This window comes from Fundulus heteroclitus, chromosome 5, assembly GCF_011125445.2.
Source record: "Fundulus heteroclitus isolate FHET01 chromosome 5, MU-UCD_Fhet_4.1, whole genome shotgun sequence".
Taxonomy (NCBI): domain Eukaryota; kingdom Metazoa; phylum Chordata; class Actinopteri; order Cyprinodontiformes; family Fundulidae; genus Fundulus; species Fundulus heteroclitus.
This window is the reverse complement of record NC_046365.1, coordinates 20,543,308-20,567,122: the sequence shown is the minus strand read 5'-3', so window position 1 is coordinate 20,567,122 and position 23,815 is coordinate 20,543,308. Positions and strand designations below refer to the sequence as shown.

Genomic DNA, 23,815 nt, shown 5'->3' with positions numbered 1-23,815 from the left:
CCCTCATCACTTTACCGTTAGTAAATCTGACGTTCATGATGTCTAGTCTGTTCATACATCCTGAACTTTTTCACCAATGTGTTTCATTGTGGCTGTCATCTGGCTGACCATCACAAAGTAGTACAGAGCTCAGAATTGGAGAAAAAAATTATAAATGGTTTCATCATCATGTTTGTAAAGGCATCAGAGGTTTCATCAAGAACACCAGAGAGTAAGGAACTGCAAAATTTGGTACAATCCAATATTTTTTTCCCTTCTGGCCACTAGAGGGCGCCATACTAACGCACACAAGGTCAAAGCACATCTCTGCTCCATGTCTGGCACATTTCTAGACAAACAAACAAACAAACATAGTCCTGTAGATCTTTGACGTTGACGGAGCAGGCAGTGTTACAGACATGTGGTCAACCGTGCGTATGTTTACATGGCACTGATATCTAGATCTGGATCAAGCTGCGTTGCCATATGTAAAAATGCAGTGATGTGACTAAAAGAGAAACAGAGAATAAAGTCACTGGAAGGTAATTAAAAACGAACGTGTTTGCGCGTCTGTGTTGGCGGGACCACTCAGGCCTCACTCTGCTGTTATCTGGTGGCCTTCTGCCACCGCCACAATGGCTCCTGCACCACATTTATCACGCTGACACCAGACACACACACACACACACACACACACACACACACACTTTTTTTTCTCTCTCTCTCTCTCTATCACTCCACACCACCTCATCCTCTGTTCCCTCTCACGCCCGTCTGTCCTCTCCACATTTCTTCAGCAACATTTCATTACCTTATTACCCCCGGAGAGGGTGGAGAATGAATCATCCTTTAAACTCATCTCCTTCTCTTAGTGACACATCATTTGTTGATCTGATTGGTGTCATAAATGTCCCCGCAGAGTGTGCTCAAGGCCGGTGTCTGTGTGAGTAAAATGTGCGACCACACGGCCGGGCAATACATCGAACAGTCCAACCGTAAACGCAACATCGGCGTGTGTGTGGTATCGTCATTGCAAAGGGCTGCTTGGATGTTTGTTGCGTTTTGGTTGGATGCAGTATTTCTGGGGTCACACACGTCCACGCTCTGCATGCTGATAAATTAACGGAGCGTTTAAAAGACAGAGGAACTCGGCGCAAAGGTCACGGAGAAGTTTACAGCAGAAAACACAATCCCAAGCTTTGAACATCTCACAGAGCCCTTTTCAATCCATCATGTGAAAATAGGAAGAGTACGACTGCATTGCTAAGCTATCAAGGTGTTAATAATTTGTTCATTGGATGTCTGCATTGTTTGGCTGTTAAATATAAGAATTGGGTCAACTAATCATGGGATAAAGTGGGTTTGATTACTGGAACATTTGCTCTGTGTAGATTGGAAATCTGTGCATTTATTTATACACACACACACATAAGGATTCATATGCAAAATACAGCAAAGCACCTAATTGGTGACACATTTTTTTTTCTTTTTATGACAAGTGATAGATTAAAGTGTGAAAAAGTCTAGCTTTAAGTTTGAGTCTCCCTTGGAGGGTGTTTATTTAAAGTGCCGCATCCTTAGGGGGAAGAAAAGAACCGGACTGAGTGTGTTAGAGCACGTTCTGGGTGTGATCAGGAACAGACGTCATCCAAAGCTGACAGGGTAGACAAGCGTAGCATTAACCAAAAAGCAAAGCCAAGACACCCATGGTAACTCGGCAGCAGATGTAGAGAGAGCCATAGCTGGTTGGTGTTTACATGCAGAGAGAGCCATTGTTGGAAAAGAAGAAGAAGAAAAAAAGAATCAAAACCAGCTTTATTGGCCATAACTGAGCAAAATCAAGGAAGTTTGCATTTTTTCCTATGCATAGCCGAAACAGAGACTGTTTCGGCTGGTTTTAGCAAATGGTCCTCTTTAGCGACAAGCTGAAGTTGAAAGTCTGAACAGTTTGTGCAGGATGTGTGGGGTCTGTAGAGATGTTTCCCTGATGCCTGGATCTGTCCAAGTCCTGGATGGAGGGAAGGTCAGCCCAGATCCTCCCTACAGAACCAATCGTTTAATGCAAGTTGGACTTCTGTTCTGTTTTGAGGATGAACCAAACCCCACAGTGATGGACGGAGACAGAACACACAGGCAGCTCCTGTGGAAGGTCTTACTTCTCTAGTAGGACGTTAAGTCTCTGCTGGGCCTTTCTTCTGAATGGTGTTTATGCGTGAGGACCAGCTCAGGTCCTGAACTGAACCAAATGTGAGCCACAGCAGACACGGTGTTGTCGAGGAGAGCCACTGTCGGGGGAGTCTTCTCTGGAAGTCCACGGTCTTTTCCACACTGCTGAGTGGGATAAGCTCCAGGTGGTTCTGACTGCGCCAGTGAACCAGCTGATACACTTCCTGCCTGTATGCAGACTTGTTGCTGTCCTGCATCAGACAGTGGCGTGTTGTGGTCAGGTGACACCAAGATGTAACTTTTTTTGGCCAAAAAAAGAAGCAAAACACTATTCATGGCATGAAAGTAACAATGTACACCACTCTTGAGTGCTGGTGAAGATTCTCAGTCATCCAGGTCATGGTCATTCAAAAAAAAGTAAAAACAAGGCAACTGGACTTGTTTTCCGTAGTTGAAGACGTTTTGCTTCTGGAAACGTCTAACAACCTTAACGACTCCTCGTTACAGAGGAGTGGACCAGTTTCGGTTCAATCTCCTGGCTTAATGGCCTTAACGACCGCCCATTACTAAGGGGTGGACCTGTTTTGGTTGAATTTGCATGTTTTCTAAGCCATTACAAGGCCTTTGTTTGGCCAGCAGTATAAAGTTTGGTACTGCACATTACTCCAGACTTTTTGAATTGAGAAAGCTTCTTGGAGAGGAAGCGAAACGTCTTCAACTACGGAAAACAAGTCCAGTTGCTTTGTTTTTTACTTTTTTTTGGAATCACTCTTGAGTACAACACCCCCATAGTGACACGTAGCGGTGGCAGAGATCGCATTGCAAGGATGCTTTTCCTCAACGACAACAGTCTGATTTGACGGGAATGCAGTCAATACAGGGCGACGTATTCGTTTACCAGTTGAGACTAGTGCAATGGTTCACCTTCCAGCTGGATAACGACCTTCAACATGCAGCCAGAGCTACAGTGCACCGGTTTAAATCAAAGGCACGCGTCAGAAGCGTCCAATCAGAGTCCAGTCCTAAAGCCGACGGAAAACCTGCGGTACAGCGTGAGCGTTGCTGTTGCGCAGAGGCCTTGGGAAGTATGGGAAACAAATATATCTCTAGACGTGACTAGTTGGTGGAGACATACCCCAAAACACTGGCAGCTTGAAACGGGAGTTCTACCAAAGATAGAATCAGGAGGCAAACACACATGCGTGCTACACTTCTCCAATGTTTATCTGTAAAAATTGTGTTACAAATTCATGTAACATTTTTGCATCACTTCATAATTGTGTATAACTTTGTGTTGGTCTCACTCATAAAATCTGACGTTTGTGGTTCTATGATCAAATATAGAAAACCTGAGAGCGTATGATTTCATATGTGACAAGACACAGGTGGAAGGAGCCTGGCAATGAGTTTCCCTCTGCACCAGTTATTTGGCAAAGACTAAGAAAGACATTGTTACATTTTTATTGTGGGACTATGATCCCAAAATGAGGTTTTAGGCAAGAAGCACTTCAAGCGGGTTTGGCTTGAAGGAATGGATCAATATGCGGAAATGTTTCCTCTGGTTAAGGCGGGTTAAGGAGCTGAGTTGCTCTGAACCTGTTTCTCTGCCAGAGAATCTTAACCAACGTCTTTAAAACCAACAGATTTTAAATAGAAAATTGAAAGAATTTTAGTGAATTCTGGTGGAAATGGCTCACCATTGGCTCTTTCAGCTATATTAAATGGCCACATTAAGACTAAACGGTTTTATTCTTCCATGGCCATCTTAGTCTCCAGACTAAGCGTTCTGCAGGATCTAGAAAGAGATTAAGATCCATCTCTCTGGATGTGAAATACTATTTGGCAAAGACTAAGTGCTGTTCTGGAATTTCAATATCTTCATTCTTCTGAAAAACACACTGGTCAATATAATCAAATAGCAGCTTTTTAACTTAAAAACTCATTTGTTAATACGCAGTTTCATGTATTCCTCTTGAAGTAGCTTTGTCATCAAATGGATTAATCGTTTCCTCTCTGCTTGGTTTTCTATCCACCGAGCTCCAACACTTTCAAACTTTTCCTTTTGCGTTTATTTTTAATAACCTTTGGGTAGCTGCTTGGACTCATGGTGAACACCTTCCTGTTGATCCTCGGAAAAGACGGCCGTGCTTAAGAAACAGGAACAGAAGTGGAACCTCCAGATAGACCCTCATGTTTTAAATTTTTACAGGCAATGTTAGAAATTGTAGACTGAAAGGACTGCAAGATTCAGAAAAAGAAACCCCCCAATGGTTGTGCTGCAAAAAAAAAGCAAAAGCAAAACAACAACGGCCATCAAGAAATGTTTTGATTTTTCACACCACCAATGAAGAAATCAGGATCTCTCTCCAGAGATTTCAGGGTATGGGCTCTGAGTTGAAGCAAACCTCTCCAGCTGGAGCTTCTCTCCTCCATCTCGACATCACACCCCATCTTCCTCTTTTTTTTTTTTTATTCGTCCAAGGTGGCGTCGCTACTGAATATGAGTAATGATGCTGTCATCTCCGTGAGTCTCCATTTATCAATGTCAAACAGGAGTGCAGGAGTTTGGTGGTGTTGTGTGTGTATGTGTGTGTGTGTGTTGGGTAGAGGGGGGAAGTAGAAAAAAAACATGGCGACTGAGGATCTGCGAGGTGGTAAGGTGTAGCAGAAACATGAAAGGAAGCGGTGGAGGAAGATGTCCACTATAGAGGAGGAGGAGACTGAAGCTGGGACTAACGCTGATGTCCGCCAGCGCCGCTTGTCTGCTGGCACCAATGGAGAACCAGGGATCCACTCTGTTGCTGTCGGACAGAATCAGGGCTCGGTTCCTTCGAAGGTATAATTATAATCATGCAAATCACGTCTGTTGGTTACAGTAGTAGTCAGTCAGTCTCATGGTGCGTCTGCCTCCAGATGCTGGAATCAAAGCGTCTACACAGGAAGTACTCATCCCGGTCATCATTATGGAGCCCTATTGTTGTCATGAAGTGTCCATGGAGATGATCCAAGCGACAATCCAGACACATGAATCCTGACAGCTAATTAAGACACAAAGGACCTTTATTTTTTTTTGACTGTGTCTAGAACGGGTAAACCTCCTTTTTGTCAGGAAAGGAGAGTATAATTTTGCTAATGCAATCCTGTTGCCCAAAGAGAAGTCGATGAAACCTCCAACAAACTACTGAACAGTTTTTATACAGGGACTATGCTGGGTACAAGGTCCAATCCAAATGGCCTTGTGCAGAGGAGTTAACTTGTCTGCTAATGTTACCAACATATGCAATTGCACCACATAGGGCTGGGCAATATGGCTGAAAAATGTGTAACGATATAAGCATTTCATATCAGTCCATATCCCCAATTACTGATTTTTTTTTTTTTTTTTTTTGGACAAGGAGAAAAAAGCTGAACCTTCACAAAGAGGTATACACAACGATGAAAAACTGTCAAACAAAACACACTGGTCAATGTGCACTTCTCGATGATCGTTTGTTGCCGTTTGTGTGGCGCTCCACTGCCAGATGTTCGACAAATGAATTTGTTGTGTAGGGACAGTGACCTCGCATAGTTGGCAGACATATGTCCAGCTCTTAGCTGATGTAAAAAAAAATTATCCAAAACACTGTCAGTGTAGTGATGACTGGACCTTTCCTGTCATCTACAATTTTCTCCTTTCACTCCACGGCGTTCTTTTTTATTTTATTTTTAAGCAATCGAGGTACGCCCCCGGCCATGTTTAGCTGGCCTGTGAGAGCCTTTCCTCTGCCTACATCCCCCAGCATGCCATGAGGTTTTGGGTCGATATTGATCATGTGTCTATCGTGATAGACATCATCTTATCGGCCAGCCCTAGTACTACCTCCTTTAATATTCACCACTTACACCAACGTTTCAACACAGGGTGGTCTGCATCTCGTCTGCCCCCAGCCCTTTCTTTCATTCAGAGCATTATGAACAGAACCAACAAACGAGAGCCCAAACTGTGCGACAGCTAGAATCTTAACTCTGAATAAAGAACATTTATTTGTTGTATCAGATGAGGGTTTGTTCCTTGAATTTATTTAATTTATTCTTTGTCCTTTTTTGGGTTGCTTTTGAAAACACCCAAGCATGGTTTGGCAAAAAGGATGGAGATCCACTGCTAAGTACAGTAGAGGGTCAGTGATGCTGTGGGCTGGTTTCACTTCCAAACGTCCTGGGAATCTTGGCGGAGTGCATGGCATGAACTGTTTGAAACGTTCAATGTTAAATAAGAATCTGGTCACACGAAGAGAGAAGAGACCACTGAAGACTAAGCGGAGACGTGTTAACATTTGAGGAAAATGTGACTTCTTCTCGTTAAGAATACTTTAGGACCGGTTTGGCTGAGAAACAGTGTGTGGTGTAGCTGTCCTCGTGGCACCACCATGGAAAGGTGCATCTGCCTCCACACTGCAAAACGGGACCTAAAAGTAGGTAAAATCCTCTTGAAATTAGTGTATTTTTCATTGATTTGAGCTGTTAAATCAAACTATTTGCCAATGGAATAAGATCTTTGCACTTAAAATGAGAACAATTCATCTCCATCATCTGATTTCAAGTGCAGGATGTATAATTATCTTATTTTAGGGGTAGAAATTCTCATTCCATTGGCAAACAGTCTTATTTAGCTGCTCAAATCAAGGAAAAAATATATATTACTTACTTTTAATTCCCTTTTTGCAGTGCATTAGGCGGATGTTTTTCTTGAAGAAAACCACTAACGGCACAACCAAAGGTTTTATCCTGAGGGAAAACCCGACCTTATAAAATAAAAGAGAAGTGAAAACCTTTGAGGGAGGGCGGCAGCTCAGCTTCCACTAGCTCCGGACACTTATAATGGTAACAAACATTTTTTTTTTTTACTATGGACACCAAAAGAAGTTGACAATTTAAAGCAACTTTAACTTTAGTTTAATATGACCAGCGAGAACGTTCTCTCTTTATTGTATCTTTTTGGAAAAAAAACAAAAAAAAAATCTTCTGTAATTCTCTTTTGTTAACATTTCAATATTCTGTACAGGATAAAAAGAAGTAAGCACTGCTTCAAAACAAAATCTCAAACTAAAAAAAAAAAAATCCCAAAAAAATGAGAGGAGGTTTACAATACAAATTAGTAGTAAGACATTGTCTGAAGTGCAATGGCATAGCTCAGATGGGTTAAAAGTGAAACCGAAAAACAAAAATAAAAATACTTCTCTATTTTCCAACAAACAGTATATTCTTTACAGAGTAGAGACTGTAATATCTGATGTATTTAAACCTGTAAAAACATATTTACAAATATCCATTATCTTTTATATACTTTTTTTTCTCATAATCACATATATATGTCAGCACCAGTAAAAAAAGAAAAGAAAAAAAAAAAAGAAGAAGAAGGAAATAAAGATAAAAAATAAACATCAACAACAATTTTTGTTAAAATGTTGTCTACAGACTTGGTCCCAGTATTGTGATATTTGGAGGAAGCTTCCGCTCTCTGCCTGAAGGGATTTCCAAACCAGATCTCCGAGCTCTCACTCTAACAAAGGACAAGACGGACACGGGGGGGAGTGGAGCTGAAGTCCGAGCCCGTCTGGACGTACGCCGGAGTTCTGGAAGCATGAAATTCCTTTTTTAAATTTTATTTATTTTTATTTATGGAGAGCAGACCCGACAATCTGTGAGCTTAAAGCGCTGATGCGGGGGCCTCAATGATTCAACCATCTTTCCTTGATAAAAAACTGGTTGAGTGCTACAACCCCAAAAAATCTGTCTGCGTGTACCAAAAAAAAAACAAAAAAAAAAAAACGTAGAGCCTCATTTCTAACGCGTTACAGGACGACCGAGTTCTATTAAAGGGCTGGATTTTACAACAACAACAAGCATGAGGAACAGAAGGCTTTTTTGGTTTTGCAGGTTACATCATTGTCCTAAAAAAACAGACACTCTTGCCTTTACTGAATAATACAAAACATTTAGAGATGCCACGTGTTGACGAGAACCACAGCAATAAAACCTTTTTTAGATTTTTATGTTTACGTGTCGGGGTGGGGGCTATAGATGAGGCAGCTCGATGAAGGTGATGATGAGTGAAAGAACGAGCGGCTGATGTAAAGCCAACAGATTCCTACGGGGAACCTCAGCCTTCGACAGCGTGGGCCTGTGAGGTGAATACCAGCTTTTGAGCGGCGGGTCGTGAGCGACGACGGGGCGGCTGGTGTCGTTTCGCAGTAGTGTTGAAGCGCAGCACGGTTTCAGTTCGCAGCCGTAAAGCCGGGCTGATGGCAGGAGCAGAAGGACGGATGGACGGACGGACAGAGGCTAGGGACAAAGCAAAGAAATACACCGCCTTGCAAAAGCATTCCTACCCACTTTTTTCCTCACATCTTTCACGTTACAACCACAGACTTCTGTTTATTCTATTGGGATTTTGTGTGATGGGCGAGCAGAGTAACCCACGTAAGTGGGAGGGAAACGATACAAGGTTTGTAATTTTGTTTTTAAAGCAATCTGAAAGTGAATGTGAGTTCACCCCATCCAGAGGAGGATGGATGCTGTCCAGGCTACAGTCCATCTTAGACAATGTCTCACACCCTCTCCATGACACACTGACCCAGCAGATGAGCTCCTTTAGCAGAAGGCTCCTCTCACCCAGATGCACCACTGAGCGCCACAGGAAATCATTCCTGCCTGCGGCTATCAATCTCTACAACGCCTCCCTCAGTTATCCTGACCCCCCCCGTAACTGTCTTTAGTGCATTCTCTGCACTGTTCTTGCACAAGTCACCATCACTTCACTGGGATTCCCAAGGGAAGTGATATGACTATTAAGTATGGCTGAGTCTGACTCTGGTGCACCTGAATAAATGCAAAACCCAAAGCATAGCCTGCAGAAGTCACCTTTGCTCGGTAAATAGAGTCCACCTGTGTGTAGTTTATTCTCAGCATGAATCCAGATGTCCTGCCAAGGCCTCAACAGAGAACATCGGTGAACACACAGCGTTGTGCAGACCAAGTTACACAGCAGGCAGCTCAGGGAGACAGTTTGTGGAAAAAACAGCGAAAAGCTTTAAACATCTCATAGAGCACTGCTCAGTCCATCACCCCCAATGGAAACATGGAGACCGGCCAGACAAACGGAGGAGCATTGGTCAGAGAAACAGCCAAGAGGCTCACTGGTAACTCTGGAGGAGCTTCTCAGAGCCACAGCTCAGGTGTCGACTGAAGAACCTTCTGACCTTTATGGCAGATTGGCAAGAGGAAAGCTAGTAAGTAGTAGAAGTTTGTGGCTGTAACATAAATACATGAACAAGTTGGAGTTTTGCAAGGCACTGTAGGTGAGCTTCTCTATGAATTTCCCTTAAAACGAAGAAGTCACTTGAGGCGTTTGGGTACATTCAGTGGCCAGCCATCATTTTCTGGCTGGCTCGTGAAATGCAGGCTCGCGTCCCACAGACTGGTTCATGTCATATCAGGTGCTCGCTGTCCTGTAGCCGTCTGTCCCGTCCCGTGCTCATATTGCGGTGTCCCTCCCTGCGACTTCTCTTCACTCAGAACTACACAATGCAGGAAATGAACCCGTAAAAAAAAAGATGAAAAATATGGACGGGTTGCCTAGCACAAAGCACAAGAGGCCAGACTGTGCTTGTGTTGCACAACAGTGGAACATCATTTGTTCCGTTGTGATGTGCACAATTTAAACAGAGAATGGAGCGCTGAAAGCGATGAATGAGTCTCTGGAGGGAGAGAGTGGGGGGGAGGCAGATTTGGGTGTGAGTGTGTGCACATAGGTGGGGGGGGGACGAATCAGAGAGGAAATGGGAGCGTTGGGAGCTCAGAGTTGAAAGATCTGAGCTGGGTGGCACACAAACTAAATTTTTTTTTTGCCTTGAGAATGATATTTCCTTCCTGTAGATCAGCCTGCAGTTTGAAATCAGCTCGGGCTCAAAGCGCCGCGGTGTAAACCACAATCGTTTTGAAGCACTGGAACGTAAAGAAATTTACTCCAGGGGAGAAAAGAGGCAAACTAATAAAACACACCTCCTAATTCTTATATCGCTTTTTTTTTCTCAATAATATGCACAAGACATGTGAGAGCTCCTTCCATTTCTCACGCACACGCACACACACGCACGCACACACAGAAAACATAATATCAGAACTTATTTATAATCTTTCTCATGTTTTACAAAACAAAACATGCCAGTCTATGTCTTCCTTTCTGTTGGACTTTCTCAGGTTTTGTCCCAAAGCTTAGTTCGTTCTAAAAATGTTCCCCATTGGCTATTGGTTCTGGAAAAGCTCGTCCATCCACCCGTCACCCGAGTCCAGCTCCGCCCCCGATCCGTCACCCAAACCAAAGGCTCCCCCTCCTGAGGGCCCGCCCCCGTACCCATAGGATGACATGTCCTGATTGGCTGTCCTTTGGTAGCCCTGTGGCTGACCCCCGACTGCAACTCCCCCTGGTCCGTAGGGTCCACCTCCTCCTCCCCCTAGACCTGGGCCTCCTGGACCCGGCCCAAAAGCCCCCATCCCGGACATCCCCTGTGCCATCATCCCTTGGTTCATCCCCTGGTTCATGACCATGGGTCGGGGCTGATTGGTCCTTGGCTGATTGCCCATGTGGGGGCCCATCATTGGGCCGCCCATAGTGGCAGCTGGGTTAACCACCCTGGGGTCCAGCCCCTGGCCAGCCTGTCCAGGACCTGGAAAGTGTTGCTTGGTCATGCGGGGCGGTTGACCCGGCTGCATACCATAACCCTGGGAGGAGCTGAACCCCACCATGTCTCCTCCCGCTCCTCCTGTAGTCCTTCCGACTCCTCCCACCATGCCCTGCAGACCTTGTCCTTGCTGCTGGGGCCAGCCGCCAGCTGCCATCCCCGCTCCACCTCCTCCACCTCCCAGCATGCTTTGCAGTCTCTGGGATTGGCCTTTGACAGGGCCTTTGAGGGGCTGCTGGGCTATGGAGTTGATACGCATCCCTTGCCCTCCGTAACCTCCGGCCCCACTACTCCCGGGGCCCCCGGGAATACCTCCGAGTCCAGGACCTGTACCCGCCTGCCGCGGAGGTCCCCCGGCAGGGTTGTGCTGCGGTGGAAGACCCATGGAGGCTTGGACGCTTTGGTTCTGGTGCTGCTGGTGCATCATTTGGCTCATTGAAGGGTTGAGGCCATACAGGGCACCCTGGCTGGACCCCTGGGCGCCATACGGTAGTCCCATCTCGGTTTGAGGTCCCACAGGGCCTCCCTGACCCTGAACAGAATTCATCTGGACCATCTGCTGCTGGCTGTGCTGCTGCTGTAGGATACGAGAGGGCCGCATGCTTTGGAGTGATTGGCTCCTGGATGCCAGGTCTTGGGGAGGACCTAAGAACGCAAAATAAACAGATGTTACAGCAAGAAAAGACACATGAAGAGATGATGAGGCACAAAATTACATTTATAAATAAGTGTAGATAGGCGCTGGACTTCCCCTCAGATTAGCCCTAGGTAGACAAAGTTGGTATCTGTGTGTCCAGGACCATCATCTTAAAAACCGGAGTCCATCAGGGTTGTGTGTTGAGCACCCTGCTATAAACCATCTACACCACGCAAAGACCCTGAGAGGGGTTAGAGTCTCTTCTAAGGTGCTCAAAGCCTTCTACATGTTGCTGCTGAAAGCATTCTGACATGAGCATCACATCTTGGTTTGCAACAGTAACAAACAGGACCCTTGAGCCCCGCGGAGTGATCAAAGCAGCCGAGCACTGCTTCAGGTCAGATCTGCAGGATATCGACCCCAGAGTCCACAGGAGTGGAGCCATCAAAAAGAACAATGACATTTTAACATTCAGTTGCAATGTTGACAGTAGATGACAAAACTTATATTTACCGTGTGTTTTCTAATATACACTTAAAAATATAGTTCAGCCCATGGTCTGGCCATGACAGCCATAGTTGCTTTAGGCCGTTTCAGGAAACGTAGTTGCCTGCCCCTGCTATAGGAACTATGTTGTAGTGAATAATCAACTTTATAATTTTTAACGAACAACGCGACTTGATTCCTGTACCTGCACTGATCAATCTTATATACATATATTACCACTTTTACTTTCACTTTCTGCTCCTGCTTGCCTGACAGTTATTGGTTTACTGACACAATTTATGCTGTTTTGAATATTTTCATCATACAATATTTTAGAGTACATTTTCCTGCTTTATTTGTATTTCTAGTTAATTTTTTTTCCTTCTGTCTATCCTCCAGCCTGAGCAGTGAATCAGGACACATTTCATTGTATGTTATATGTGCGACAAATGCACTCCTGAATAGTGAAAATATTTCCCATCCATGACACGGTTAAACACAGCGGAGTGTTTTTTCCCATTAAAGCAGCGCTGAAAGGGGCCTGCAGAAGTGAAAATGGCTCTAAATCCTTTAATAGACCCAACGCTGACACCATTCCAATAATCCCCTCTTCTTAAAATTCAGACCTGAAATGTAACAGGAGAGTGTGAACTTGGTGGATAATGAAATCCAGGCTCACGAGTAGGAAGAAACTGAGCAGAGATGAACGTCACCAATGCTCCCAAGCTAATATAACTGCATAGATGCAATATTTGGTAGGCTACATAATAACAGACACGATATAGTAATAGATAGAACAGATAGAGAGAGAGAGATAGAGACACAGAAGAGATATATAGAAAGAGACAGAATGATATATATATACATACAGAGTTTATGTATATAGATATGTGTGTAGATGAACTTACATAGAATAAAATATATATATATATACAACATGATCTATATATATGATATAATACACATATATGATAAATATTACAGATATATATGTATAGAACGATATAGGTATAATATATAATATATATAATATATATATATATATAATATATATAGATATCTAGATATCTATATAATATATATATTACTATATATATGTGTGTGTGTGTGGTGGTGTTGTGTGTGGAGGTGCACCCTTGATTCCTTCTCAGGAATAAATGTCCAATTGCATGAAGCCACCTTGGACATAGCTTCAGCTTTTTCACAGGTGGTCTCATATTTGACTTTACCGTACTTAAGTCCAGGAGGTCCTGGTTGACTCAGTAGTAGCACAGTTATCATCAGGTCCTGTGGCTGCAAGAAAAGCCCAAACTATCACCCTTCAACTGCTTTGCCTGAAAGTGGGCATTCAGGGTTTGAGCTCATATAGGTTTCTCAAATCATGCTGTATCGAGGCCAAACATCTCTGTTATGGTCTCATCCATCTAAAGGTCAAGATCAAGATGCCTGGCGTACTCCATGCTGACATGTTATGTGTGTGTGGCCTTTACTAGAAAGTAGTTAGACAGGAAATAGGATTGAGAGAGTGAGGGAAGACGTACGGCCCAGGACCGCGGGCCAGGAGTCCAACCCAGTGGAGGACTGATGCCTCCGTACACGGGCTGCTCCACTACCCCTGTGACGTCTATTCCTAGGGAGACTGGTCCTCTATGCAGCAGATCAGCAAAACTACCAGCTGATGACCAATCTAAAACTGTATTAATCTAATTAGAAGACCTGATAACGATTTTCTGATACGTAAGAAGTCTGAAGGTCAAGTCAATAACCACAACTGAGTTGTTTCAATGCAAAACCAGCAGACATTGGCCTAAGGCATCTTTTTTAAATAAAAGGCTTGTTGTTGACATGTTTTCCAAATACATGGATTGACTACTCATAATCCCGGGTCGACGTTTCCTATGAACCCAGAGAAGAATGACATCAGCACTTTTAAATGACTTTCCTATTTATTGCAGATGACAGTCACCTCAGGATTCACCAGAATTATCACATATTTCATGTTTTCCTATCGTCATGCAGCTTCACTCTGACCGTACACCTACAGCCGCTTCATCGTGAACCATCTTCCTCTCGACCCACATCTCCTGGACCAATGGCTACGAGCGGCTTGAGATCCGACCCGCCCTCCTCCATCTCTCCATCATCCTCTCACCCACTCATCCTCACTCCTCCTTCATTCTCCTTCATTCTCAAACCTCATCTTCTACCTCCCAGGACCATCTACCTCGTCGTCTCTCCACCCCTCATCTCATCCGTCGCGCTGACTACACCGGGACTCTGGGGGGGATCCAGGACGGACAGGTTGCCGTGGTAACAGGCAGATCAGATTTCCCCCCACAGAGAACGAGGCAGAGGAGAGATGACTGATATGCATCTGACTGAGGCAGATAAAAAGGGACAGGGATGGGCCTGACAGGAGTATTTGGCCGGTGCTGCTTCCAGCATCCTGATCCATGAACATAGGGAGATGTAGAAACTGCTTTATTATGTTTGCCGCACATTTATTACACATGTTAAGGCGACAGCTGCAGATATAGTGCGCTGCAAAAGTACTAACTACCTGTGAAATGTTCCCAATTAGCACACTGCTACTACAAACTTCACCGTATTTTATTTGTATGAATTGTGAGAGGAAATGATGAACTACACTGCACAAACAGATCTAAAAATAAGTAAAATGTTCTTAAAATTTGTGGGTTTTGTCCTAGATTTGAGCAGGTAAATAAGCTGATGTGCCAATGGAATGAGTATTTTGACTCCCAAAATAAGACAATTAGACATCCTGCACTTGATATAAGCTGATGGAGATGAGCTGGTTCTATTTTAAGTGCAAAAGTCTTATTCCGTTGGCAGATCATCTTATTTACCTGATATACTCATTTTAAGAAAATATTACTTATTTTTAGTTCAGTTTTTGCAGTGTATACACCACAGCATTGTAGCGCTGGCTTGATGTTTACACTGCAAAAACTGAACTAAAAATAAGTAATATTTTATTAAAATGAGTGTATCAGTCCTTGATTTGAGCAGGTAAATAAGATGATCTGCCAATAGAAAAGATTTCTGCACTTAAAATAGGAACAATTTACCTCCATCCTCTTATTTCAAGTGCAGGATGTCTAATTATCTTATTTTAGGGGTCAAAATACTCATTCCATTGGCACATCATCTTATTTACCTGTGTAAATCTAGGACAAAAACACTAATTTTAAGAACATTTCTGCTTATTCTTACATCTGTTATTGCAGTGTAGGGTCTGTGCACTGCGAAAATAGAACTAAAAATAAGAATTTTTTTTTTCTTGAACTGAGTTAATTTTTCCTTGATTTGAGCAGGTAAATAAGATTCTTTGCCAATGGAATAAGATTTTTACACTTAAAATAGGAAAATTTCATCGCCTTCATCTTATTTCAAGAGCAGGATATCTAATTGTCTTATTTTAAGGGTAAACATACTTATTCCATTGGCAAATAATCTTATTTACCTGCTCAAATCAAGGAAAAATACATACATTTCAAGAAAATTTTACTTATTTTTAGTTCTCTTTTTGCAGTGTGGAGGGTAAGTCCCCACCCTGGTCTCAAGTCTTTTATAGCCTCTAATAGGATTTTCCCATGTGTTTAGCTCCATCCATCTCCTATCACCTCTGAGCAGCTTTCCCACGGCACGGTGCTGCCATCACCGTGCCTCACGGCGGAGATTGTGTTTTCAAGGTGGTTTGCCGATACTTTTCTGCCTCACTTTTCACTTTGAACGCGCTACACTGTATCCCCTGTGTGGTTTCTGCCAAACTACGAATGGGACTTCCCTGGGCTCTTCTATAAGCAAAGGTCGCTCTTCCACAAAGGCTAGATTAGAATAAAGTGTACACAGGCAAATTTTATTCATTCATTCCTACTGCCATCAGATTATACAAATCTACAAAATAACTGTAACCACAACCGTAACTATAACTGCAACTGTAATAACCAACATGCAATAACTAATGTGCAATTCTTTTTAATACACTGTGCAATAATCCTGAAAGAAGTGACTTCTGCTGCTACCAACATCCGAATATACGGATGTATGTCAATACACACGTGTATAAGTCACCATGAATGTACATAAGACATCCTCTGCTTTATTTCTTTTTGTATTTTTTCTTTCTTTTTTGCTTTTTCTTACCTACTCTTTTTTGATCCATGGTATAACGAAGACACACTGTGTATATATTTGATGCACCTCGTCCTACTTGACTCCTCTTTCCTATGACTACTGATTACTGAGCCGATGTGACATGTGAATTTCTCCAATGGAAGATCAATAAAGCCTATCTTATCTTATTCAATTAGCGGCACTGGATTCTGGGAAGCTGAGTGAAGGAGAGATGAATAAATATGCAAACCACACTTTATCTGTAAAAGAAATGTTTGACACCACGTTTCATTTTCTGGACCTCACAATAATTCGCTTGTTTGTGGTATGAAATCCCATCAGAACAAAGTAACTTTTACTGTAGTTCTACGACAAAATGTAATAAATAAAAATTAAAAGGGCATAAGCACTTTTGCCAGGCACAGAACATGTGTTTGAAGCTCGCCTCATATCTGACCCAGCCCGACTGCCTGCTACCTTTTAATGGATCTTTGCAGATGAAATGAATGCGGGTGTTTTGCGTGTCTCACCTTGGTACTGATTGACTTGGGGATATGGATTCCTCTGGCCCTGGCCCATCTGTCTGGGGAGATGCTGCTGCTGCTGCTGCTGCTGCTGGAGCTAAGGACACACATGCAAATACGGTTTATTATGAGTTCATGTTAGAGCGGCGTGACCCTCTCTCAGGACGAATCCATCTGTTGACGACTCGGCATCATCATGCAGCTCACCTCACCATAAGAGAAAAGGCTGAGGGGCTGGAAAATCCAAATAAAACTAACTTTTTTCCTTAGATATTAAATAATTTTAGAGATTATGAGGCAAAGATATTTCTTTGTGAGAAAACATCACATCGTCTTAACTTTCCTAAAATAATGGCCTAAGTCATTTGTTTTTACCAGAAGTGATTGTTTTGCCTAAATCAACTTGACTCGTTTGCCGTATTATTTATTGAGTGTCTTCTGATAAACCTGAAAAAAAAAATAAAAAATTTAGGCCATTATTTTAGGAAGGTGGCGATATTACAAATCTACTTAACGGCATCAACGGATTCTGAAAAAGCTGGGACAGAGGAAACAAGTTTTTGCCAAGAGCTGATTATAATTAAGCATTACAAAAGGTAGGTAGTACAGCTGCACACAAGCGATTGACAGCGGCTCAGGACTGCTGGGATTCAACATTTGGTAGACTAGAAAACATCACATCATGCATTAAAACTCTGCTTATTAATAATATATTTGTCCCTCTGGACGGACTTGTGGTCCATAGCTGAGATAAATCTGAGTGACCGACATCCTAAAGCTCACGCCACGTTTTTCCCCTGTAATGCAGCCGTAACAGTGAGTGGACCCACTTTCTGTTACCAAAGGTGTGATGGAAGCATACGACTGATAAAAATGTTTTTGGATGAAAGCTTGGAATGGATTTCTGTGTTTCTGCAGCTCCAGAGCAGAACTGGGAACAGTGCAAAGAATCTGGATCATTGAAGCAAGTTTGCAACCTCTGATCAGTTTCAGGACAGATCCCCAACACCTTGTGCTCTACGTTGTGAAATGTTGTCATTTAAAGATAGTTTACCTGTCATTTGATGTGTACTGATTTGATCCAGGGTGGGCTGCCAGGGTATTCACTCCTTTTATATAAAGCTATGAATATATAGCATAACTTCTAATTTTTCAGATTAACTCCAAACCTTGTCTCAAACCGCGCAACCGGTATCTTGAAAAAAGGGACTGCCTTAATCGTAAACGTTTCTGAAATTATATATACCCTTAATAGTCGCTGGAAAAATCTTTACTAGCATTAGAGTGATCGCGCCCTTGCTGACCAGCTGTTCGCATGTTTCCTTTGGCATTTTGACATTTTATCTTCAGTGATGTGCTCCAAGTCTTTGAGGTTGGAAGGCCTCTTTGCCATCCCCCTAATCTTTAGCTCCCTCAATCAGATTCAAGTCAGGGTGTGGATTGGGCCGTTTATATTACCTCAATTTAGAAGAAATATGTTGTTCTAACTTTATAGTTATTAAACCTGCATCGTTGTAACAGGTTTTCATGTTAATTCATTCAAAAGAATGTTGTTTATTCAATTTAATTTCACTTAAAACAGTATCTCAGTACATTTCATCTGCAAAACCTTTAGCGGTTTTTAATGCAATAAGTATCAGTAATTCGTACTTGATTTGAATCAAGCAACAAAATTCAAGATTAAACAACTTGGTGACATCACTTTTTGGTGCAACGCCACTTTTTGTTGCAAAGTGAACTAAACAGATGTTGATGACAGCTGTAACCAGAGAGGACACAGATGTGAGATGACTCTAAAGTGAGACGGGTGACACCTCGCCAGCTATGCTGATCCAGGTGTTTGGATAACTGAACCAGGTGTTACGGGAAAAAGACAGATGTGGGAGGAAGCAGCAGATGCTTACAGCAGATAATGCTGTTTAAGGTAAATGTAAGACAGATGCCTAGCAGGGCTGAGGTCGGTCAGTTGTTTGGTAAAGCAAAGCTAAACGTCGGCCTCGTGATGACTGGGCTGATCTGAGGCAAAACAGACAGATGTTTGATACAGTTAAAACCAGCCAGATGTTGGCTGCTAGACAGACGGCGGTCTTGATTCAGACAGATGTTCAACCTGTTGGAGACAGGTGGTGGTACAGCTGACTTCACACAGCTGGTGGCCAGGTTGCTACAGAAGTGAAAGGCTCAATTAGAGAAAAACGGGAATGCGTGGTCAGTTCAGAAAGAGTAATTACAGCACCTTCCCACGGCAAACTTTAATCTATTTTATTGGGATTATATGCGCTGCAGCAACACAAAGCCCGGAATATTCGTTAAGAGTAATGGTTTACTTTTATTTTTGTACAACTACAAATCTAACACACGTGGCTGTGTATTCTTCTCCCCTTAATCCAATACCACCAATTAAAATCTGGTATAAATAATGGCATCCAGTATGTTACCTAATAAGTCCACCTGTGGATAAGTTAAGCTCAGTATGAATCCAGCTTCTCTCTGAAGGCCTCACACTGCAAAAAGAGAACTAAAAATAAGTAAAATTTTCTTGAAATGAATGTATTTGTCCTTAATTTGAGCAGGTAAATAAGATTATTTGCCAATGGAATTAATATTTTTACCCCTAAAATAAAGATAATTAGATATACTTCACTTGAAATAATATGATGGAGATGAATTGTGCCTATATTTTAAGTGCAAAAATCTTATTCCATTGGCAAATAATTTTATTTACCTGCACAAATCAAGGAAAAATTATCTAATTTCAAGAAATAATTTCTTATTTTGAGTTCTATTTTTGCAGTGCAGAGGTTTGTTAGAGAATATTAGTCAACAGCACGAAGACCAATGAGCACAGCAGACAGGTTGAGGAATAAAGCTGTGGAGAAGTTTAAAGTAGGGTTAGGTTATGAAACAATATCCCAAAAGGGACTAAGTATGGCACCAAGATATGGACGTCCACCTAAACTGACAAAACGCTCACAGAAAGCTTTAATCTGAAGCAGCTAAGAGGCCCATGGAGGCTCTAGGGGAGCTGCAGGGATCCACTGCTCAGGTGGGAGATTCTGCTGATTTGACCACTATGAGTTGCACACTCCACAAATCTGGACTTAATGGAAGAAAGACAAGAAGTCCCTGCTGAAAGAAGGCAATAACCTGTAAAGTTCGCCACAATCCATGTAAAGAAGGTGTTGTGGACAGAGAGAAAGCAGAACTTTTAACCACTGCAAAACGATCTAAAATAAGCAAAATGTCTTAACACTAGTGTTTTTGTGTCTTGATTGAGTAGGTAATAAGATATCCCAATAATGATTTTTGACCCCTAAATTAAGATATTAGACATCCTGCCTTGAAATAACGATGAAATAAATTGTCCTATTTTATGCAAATATCTTATTATGGCAGATCACCTTATTTACCTGCTCAAATCAAGAACAGATACACTAATTTTCAGAAAATTTAACTTTAAGTTCCGTTTTTGTAGTGCATATGCTCACCTGTGTGCAGGAAACCACACTAAACTTCCTGACCCGTCCCCAAACTGTACGGGCGCATGCTGGGGAAAGGTTCAGATCCCAGCGCGGCAGGACGTGAAAGCTGCTGTCCACAGATGCCCTCCCATCCACCGTGAATGAGTCTGAGCTGTGTTGCAGAGAGGAACGGGCAAACACTCCGCGGTGAACATACTGTCACACTGTTTAAGTTGTATTTAAAGAACAAGAATCCTGTATCATTTTCCTTCCACTTTAACAGCTATGCACCATTTGTTTTGGTCTAGCACATAAAATCTAAGTAAAGTTCAGTGAGGTTTGTGCTTGGACTTCTGCAAGGTGCTGGAAGTAGCTCCTGGACATGAACTGGTGGCTGTTATAATATCCAGCCAGACCGGGTTTTCATTTTTATTTGTGTGTGTGTGTCTGTGCGCCTCTGAGTGTGTTTTCTTTTTTGCAGATCCAATTAAAAGCAACATGGTGGGTGGCAACTTCATAGTTCAGAACTCTTTAACACTTGATTCCCCTCACAGAAGGCGAAATAAAAAGGAAACGCCGCATTATCACAGCAGGAGGCGTACGAGCCAAAAAAAAAAACAAAACACACATTACAGAGATGAAAAGGAAACGGTGAGGAGAGGGCTGCATGCGAGTAATTATACATGCAACCCGACTTCGGTAAGGAGCGGGAGAGGGTTGGCTGCTGCTTGCTGGAGCTGCAGACGCAGACATCTGCACACGCAAAACAAACGAGTCACACACACAGAAGCAGAGCTCTAAAGCTTCACCTGCTCGGCCAGAAGATGCTGCTGTCTTTGCTCCCGTAGGATCTGCTGCTTCTGCTGCTCGATCATTTGCATCTGCACCCTCTTCTCCCGCTCCATCGCCATCATCTGCTTCATCATGGTCGCCTGCTGCTGGCTGCCTGCGTAGCCCGAAGGTGGACCCGACCCCTGGCTGGGGCCCACGCCCGAGGCGACGCCCCCAGCGGGGTGAGGAGGGGGTATTGCGCCAGGCGGCCGGGACATTCCCACCACGCCTTGCTCCTGCAACGTCAAAAGAAACAGAACGCAGCAGGTCAGAGAGCCTGTTGAACTGCTAATTGGCGCAGATGACCGACACTGTAGCTTTGACATTAAAACAGAACATTAAAACTTCATTTGGGAAATGTTTCTTTGTATGATACCAACAAACAAGCCTTAAGGCTTTTCCAAAGCTCATCACTCAGTCAGATGGGACTTCTAAGTTGCCTGGATTTGGTTTATGGTAGCCTGAGAAATTTAAATGTTTAACCTCTAATAAAAAAAAAAACATACTTTTTTAATTGCACTTCAGGTTTTTTTATAATCTAATTTTTTTCAATTATAAAATAGGACTATTTGAAACATTTAATTATTGTGCAACTAACCAAAAAGGTATTAAAATGCACAATAACAGACTAAACACAGCTTTAATTAGTCTCTGAAACCCTCCCCAAAAACAAACTCTAAACAGCTTTACACCACAAAACAAACTTTACAAATAAAAACCCTCCTTAATTTTGTTTCTAAACAGTCAAATAAGCTGCTGTCGCGCTTTCTATACCATCGATTGTTCAGGGAAGTCTTTGCATCGTTCTACGAGTCATCAACAAATTCATACAGCACATTTAAAAAAAGCTATTAAGCAGCAGTATTTAATTCACAGTACTGCTAATTTCTTCACAGACTAAAGCCGTGGAGCCTAAGTCCAGTCCTTGAGAACTACCGGCCTGTAACTCTTAGATGCACCTGAATCAAAGGACCGAGCCCTTCATTTGGGATCAAAACCGAAAGTAAAAGAAAAGAAAAGAGCTTAAAGTGGGAATGTCTGTATGTTCTGAGCAGCTCGCCCTTCATCACCTTCATATTTCAGGAACATCTATGAGATCCTGACTGGTTGGGCAGATGTTGAGAAGATCAGCTAAGTAAGACTGGACCGGGCCAATTTAAACCGTAAAAAAGGTACTGGAGACAGATGGAGAAGCCAGTTTGATCTGTAGCCACAGGTGAGAACGCTGATCGCTGATCCGGACTGAAACGCTCTGCAGCAGTCTGGGTGAGGCGTAAAGACAGCATGAACCACGGTTTCCAGATCTTTAACAACTAGATGCAGCTTCACCTTGGCAGTAACGCTGGACTGGAGAAAAACAACGTGGTTTGTGTTGTTTTCAGAAAGGCTCCAACGGTTCAGCGTCATGTGTCAGATTTCTACTTGCATCCAAACTGGGTGAAACACGTTTTCCATAAGATAACATATAAAGTAAGATGGGATTTTAGCGTATTTGTGTCTAAGTACCTTCATAATGCACGAACATACAAAACTACCAAGCAGAATAAAGGGATGTGAAACGGTTTTAGCACATGGGAGCCTTGTTAACGAGTATATAATATAAGGAGGAAGGGACGTCACGGCAACGCACGGGTACAAAACGAGCTCTGCAGCTCTTTTTTCTCAGCAGCTTCTAGGTTTCCCTCTCTGCCTAGGCAGAGAAATGGAGAACTATATAAAACCCTCTCTTTTTTTATCTAAACAAACATAATTTCCCAAGTCCTATTCATGTTCTTGTGTACTTACAGCTGGTCACCCCCCCAAAAAAACAGCGGCATCAGCATCTCATCACCTAATGAAGTGATTTGAAACGGCAAAAAAAAAAAAAAAACTCGCCTGATTCACTAAATGCTCTTTATCACGACACAATAAGGAATCAGGTGGAGAGGAGGAAATATTCAGTGCGCTCACAAAGATTTTAGACTTTACTCAGCCTGTGTATGGCGGCGTTCAGCTCACAAAGAGGCAGCGCAAAGTAAAGACAGACATGGGCCACCCTGAGTCCTCCCAGTGGGGCGCTGGTTTGTCCTCTCCGCATACATTATCTCCTCATTATCATATAAAGAGCACTTCCCTCTCCACTCGGCCGTATGCTAATCTCTAATAGGATGAAATGGCCTGCTCTGGCCAATGGGAGCGCAGCGTTTATGGGTCTATTAAAGGTTAGACAGCGGAGCAAGAGTGGACATCGTTTAGGCTTGCCGGCAATTGAAAATGGGGAGGATGGAAGCAGAGGGAACATTTTCAGGGCCAACGAGAAGCGTTTGCAGACATAGGGAAGAAAAAAACAAAAAAAAACAAATGCAACAACAACAACACGGTGCGTCGGACTGCGTACGACAAATCACATTTATCTGCAGGCAAGCGAGGAAACGGCAACAACAGGATTACGGCGCCGAATCACGGCCTCAGTTAAATATCTCTAAAACACAACCATACTCGACGTGTTCTGAAAGAGCCAAAGCCTCATAATCCGCGTTGAGACTCTGCTCTTCTTAGAAAGGAGGAAGGTGAAGATAAAGCTCGTATATTAGAGCGCCAAAACACCCTGCAGAGCAAACAGAGTCGGGCCGCTCAAGACCGGCTTAACAGACAGGCAGACCAGACTGATCGATGTTCACAGATACGTGTCTCATCTCCGCTTGTTTGTGCCTTGATGGAAGCAGAGCAGGCAGATGATTGCCTGCAGAAGGACGCAGTGTTGGGAAACTACCAACAGGTGGCAGTGGTGATCTTTAATCTCAGAAATGTGTGTGTGTTAGTGTATGTGTGTGTGTGAGAGTCTCAGTGGCCTCCTCTCAGCAGATGGCTCAATCATGACGGTTCTGATCTACG

At 42.9% G+C, this 23,815-nt stretch overlaps 1 protein-coding gene across 2 annotated transcripts in view; it reads right to left on the bottom strand.

The window, feature by feature from the left end:
* Nucleotides 1–7,060: 7,060 nt before the first annotated feature.
* maml3 (mastermind-like transcriptional coactivator 3) overlaps nucleotides 7,061–23,815 on the bottom strand; it is a 149,436-nt gene continuing 132,681 nt past the window's right edge. The window contains exons 4-6 of one of the 2 annotated variants that reach the window (XM_012870218.3): nucleotides 20,920–21,177; nucleotides 16,656–16,746; nucleotides 7,061–11,510 (exon numbers count right to left, since the gene is read on the bottom strand). In XM_012870218.3, coding sequence (XP_012725672.2) covers nucleotides 10,429–11,510; nucleotides 16,656–16,746; nucleotides 20,920–21,177 — 1,431 coding nt within the window. In that variant the 3' untranslated portion in view covers nucleotides 7,061–10,428. The remainder of the gene's footprint in view (nucleotides 11,511–16,655; nucleotides 16,747–20,919; nucleotides 21,178–23,815) is intronic. The other variant, XM_036137140.1, reaches the window with a different exon arrangement.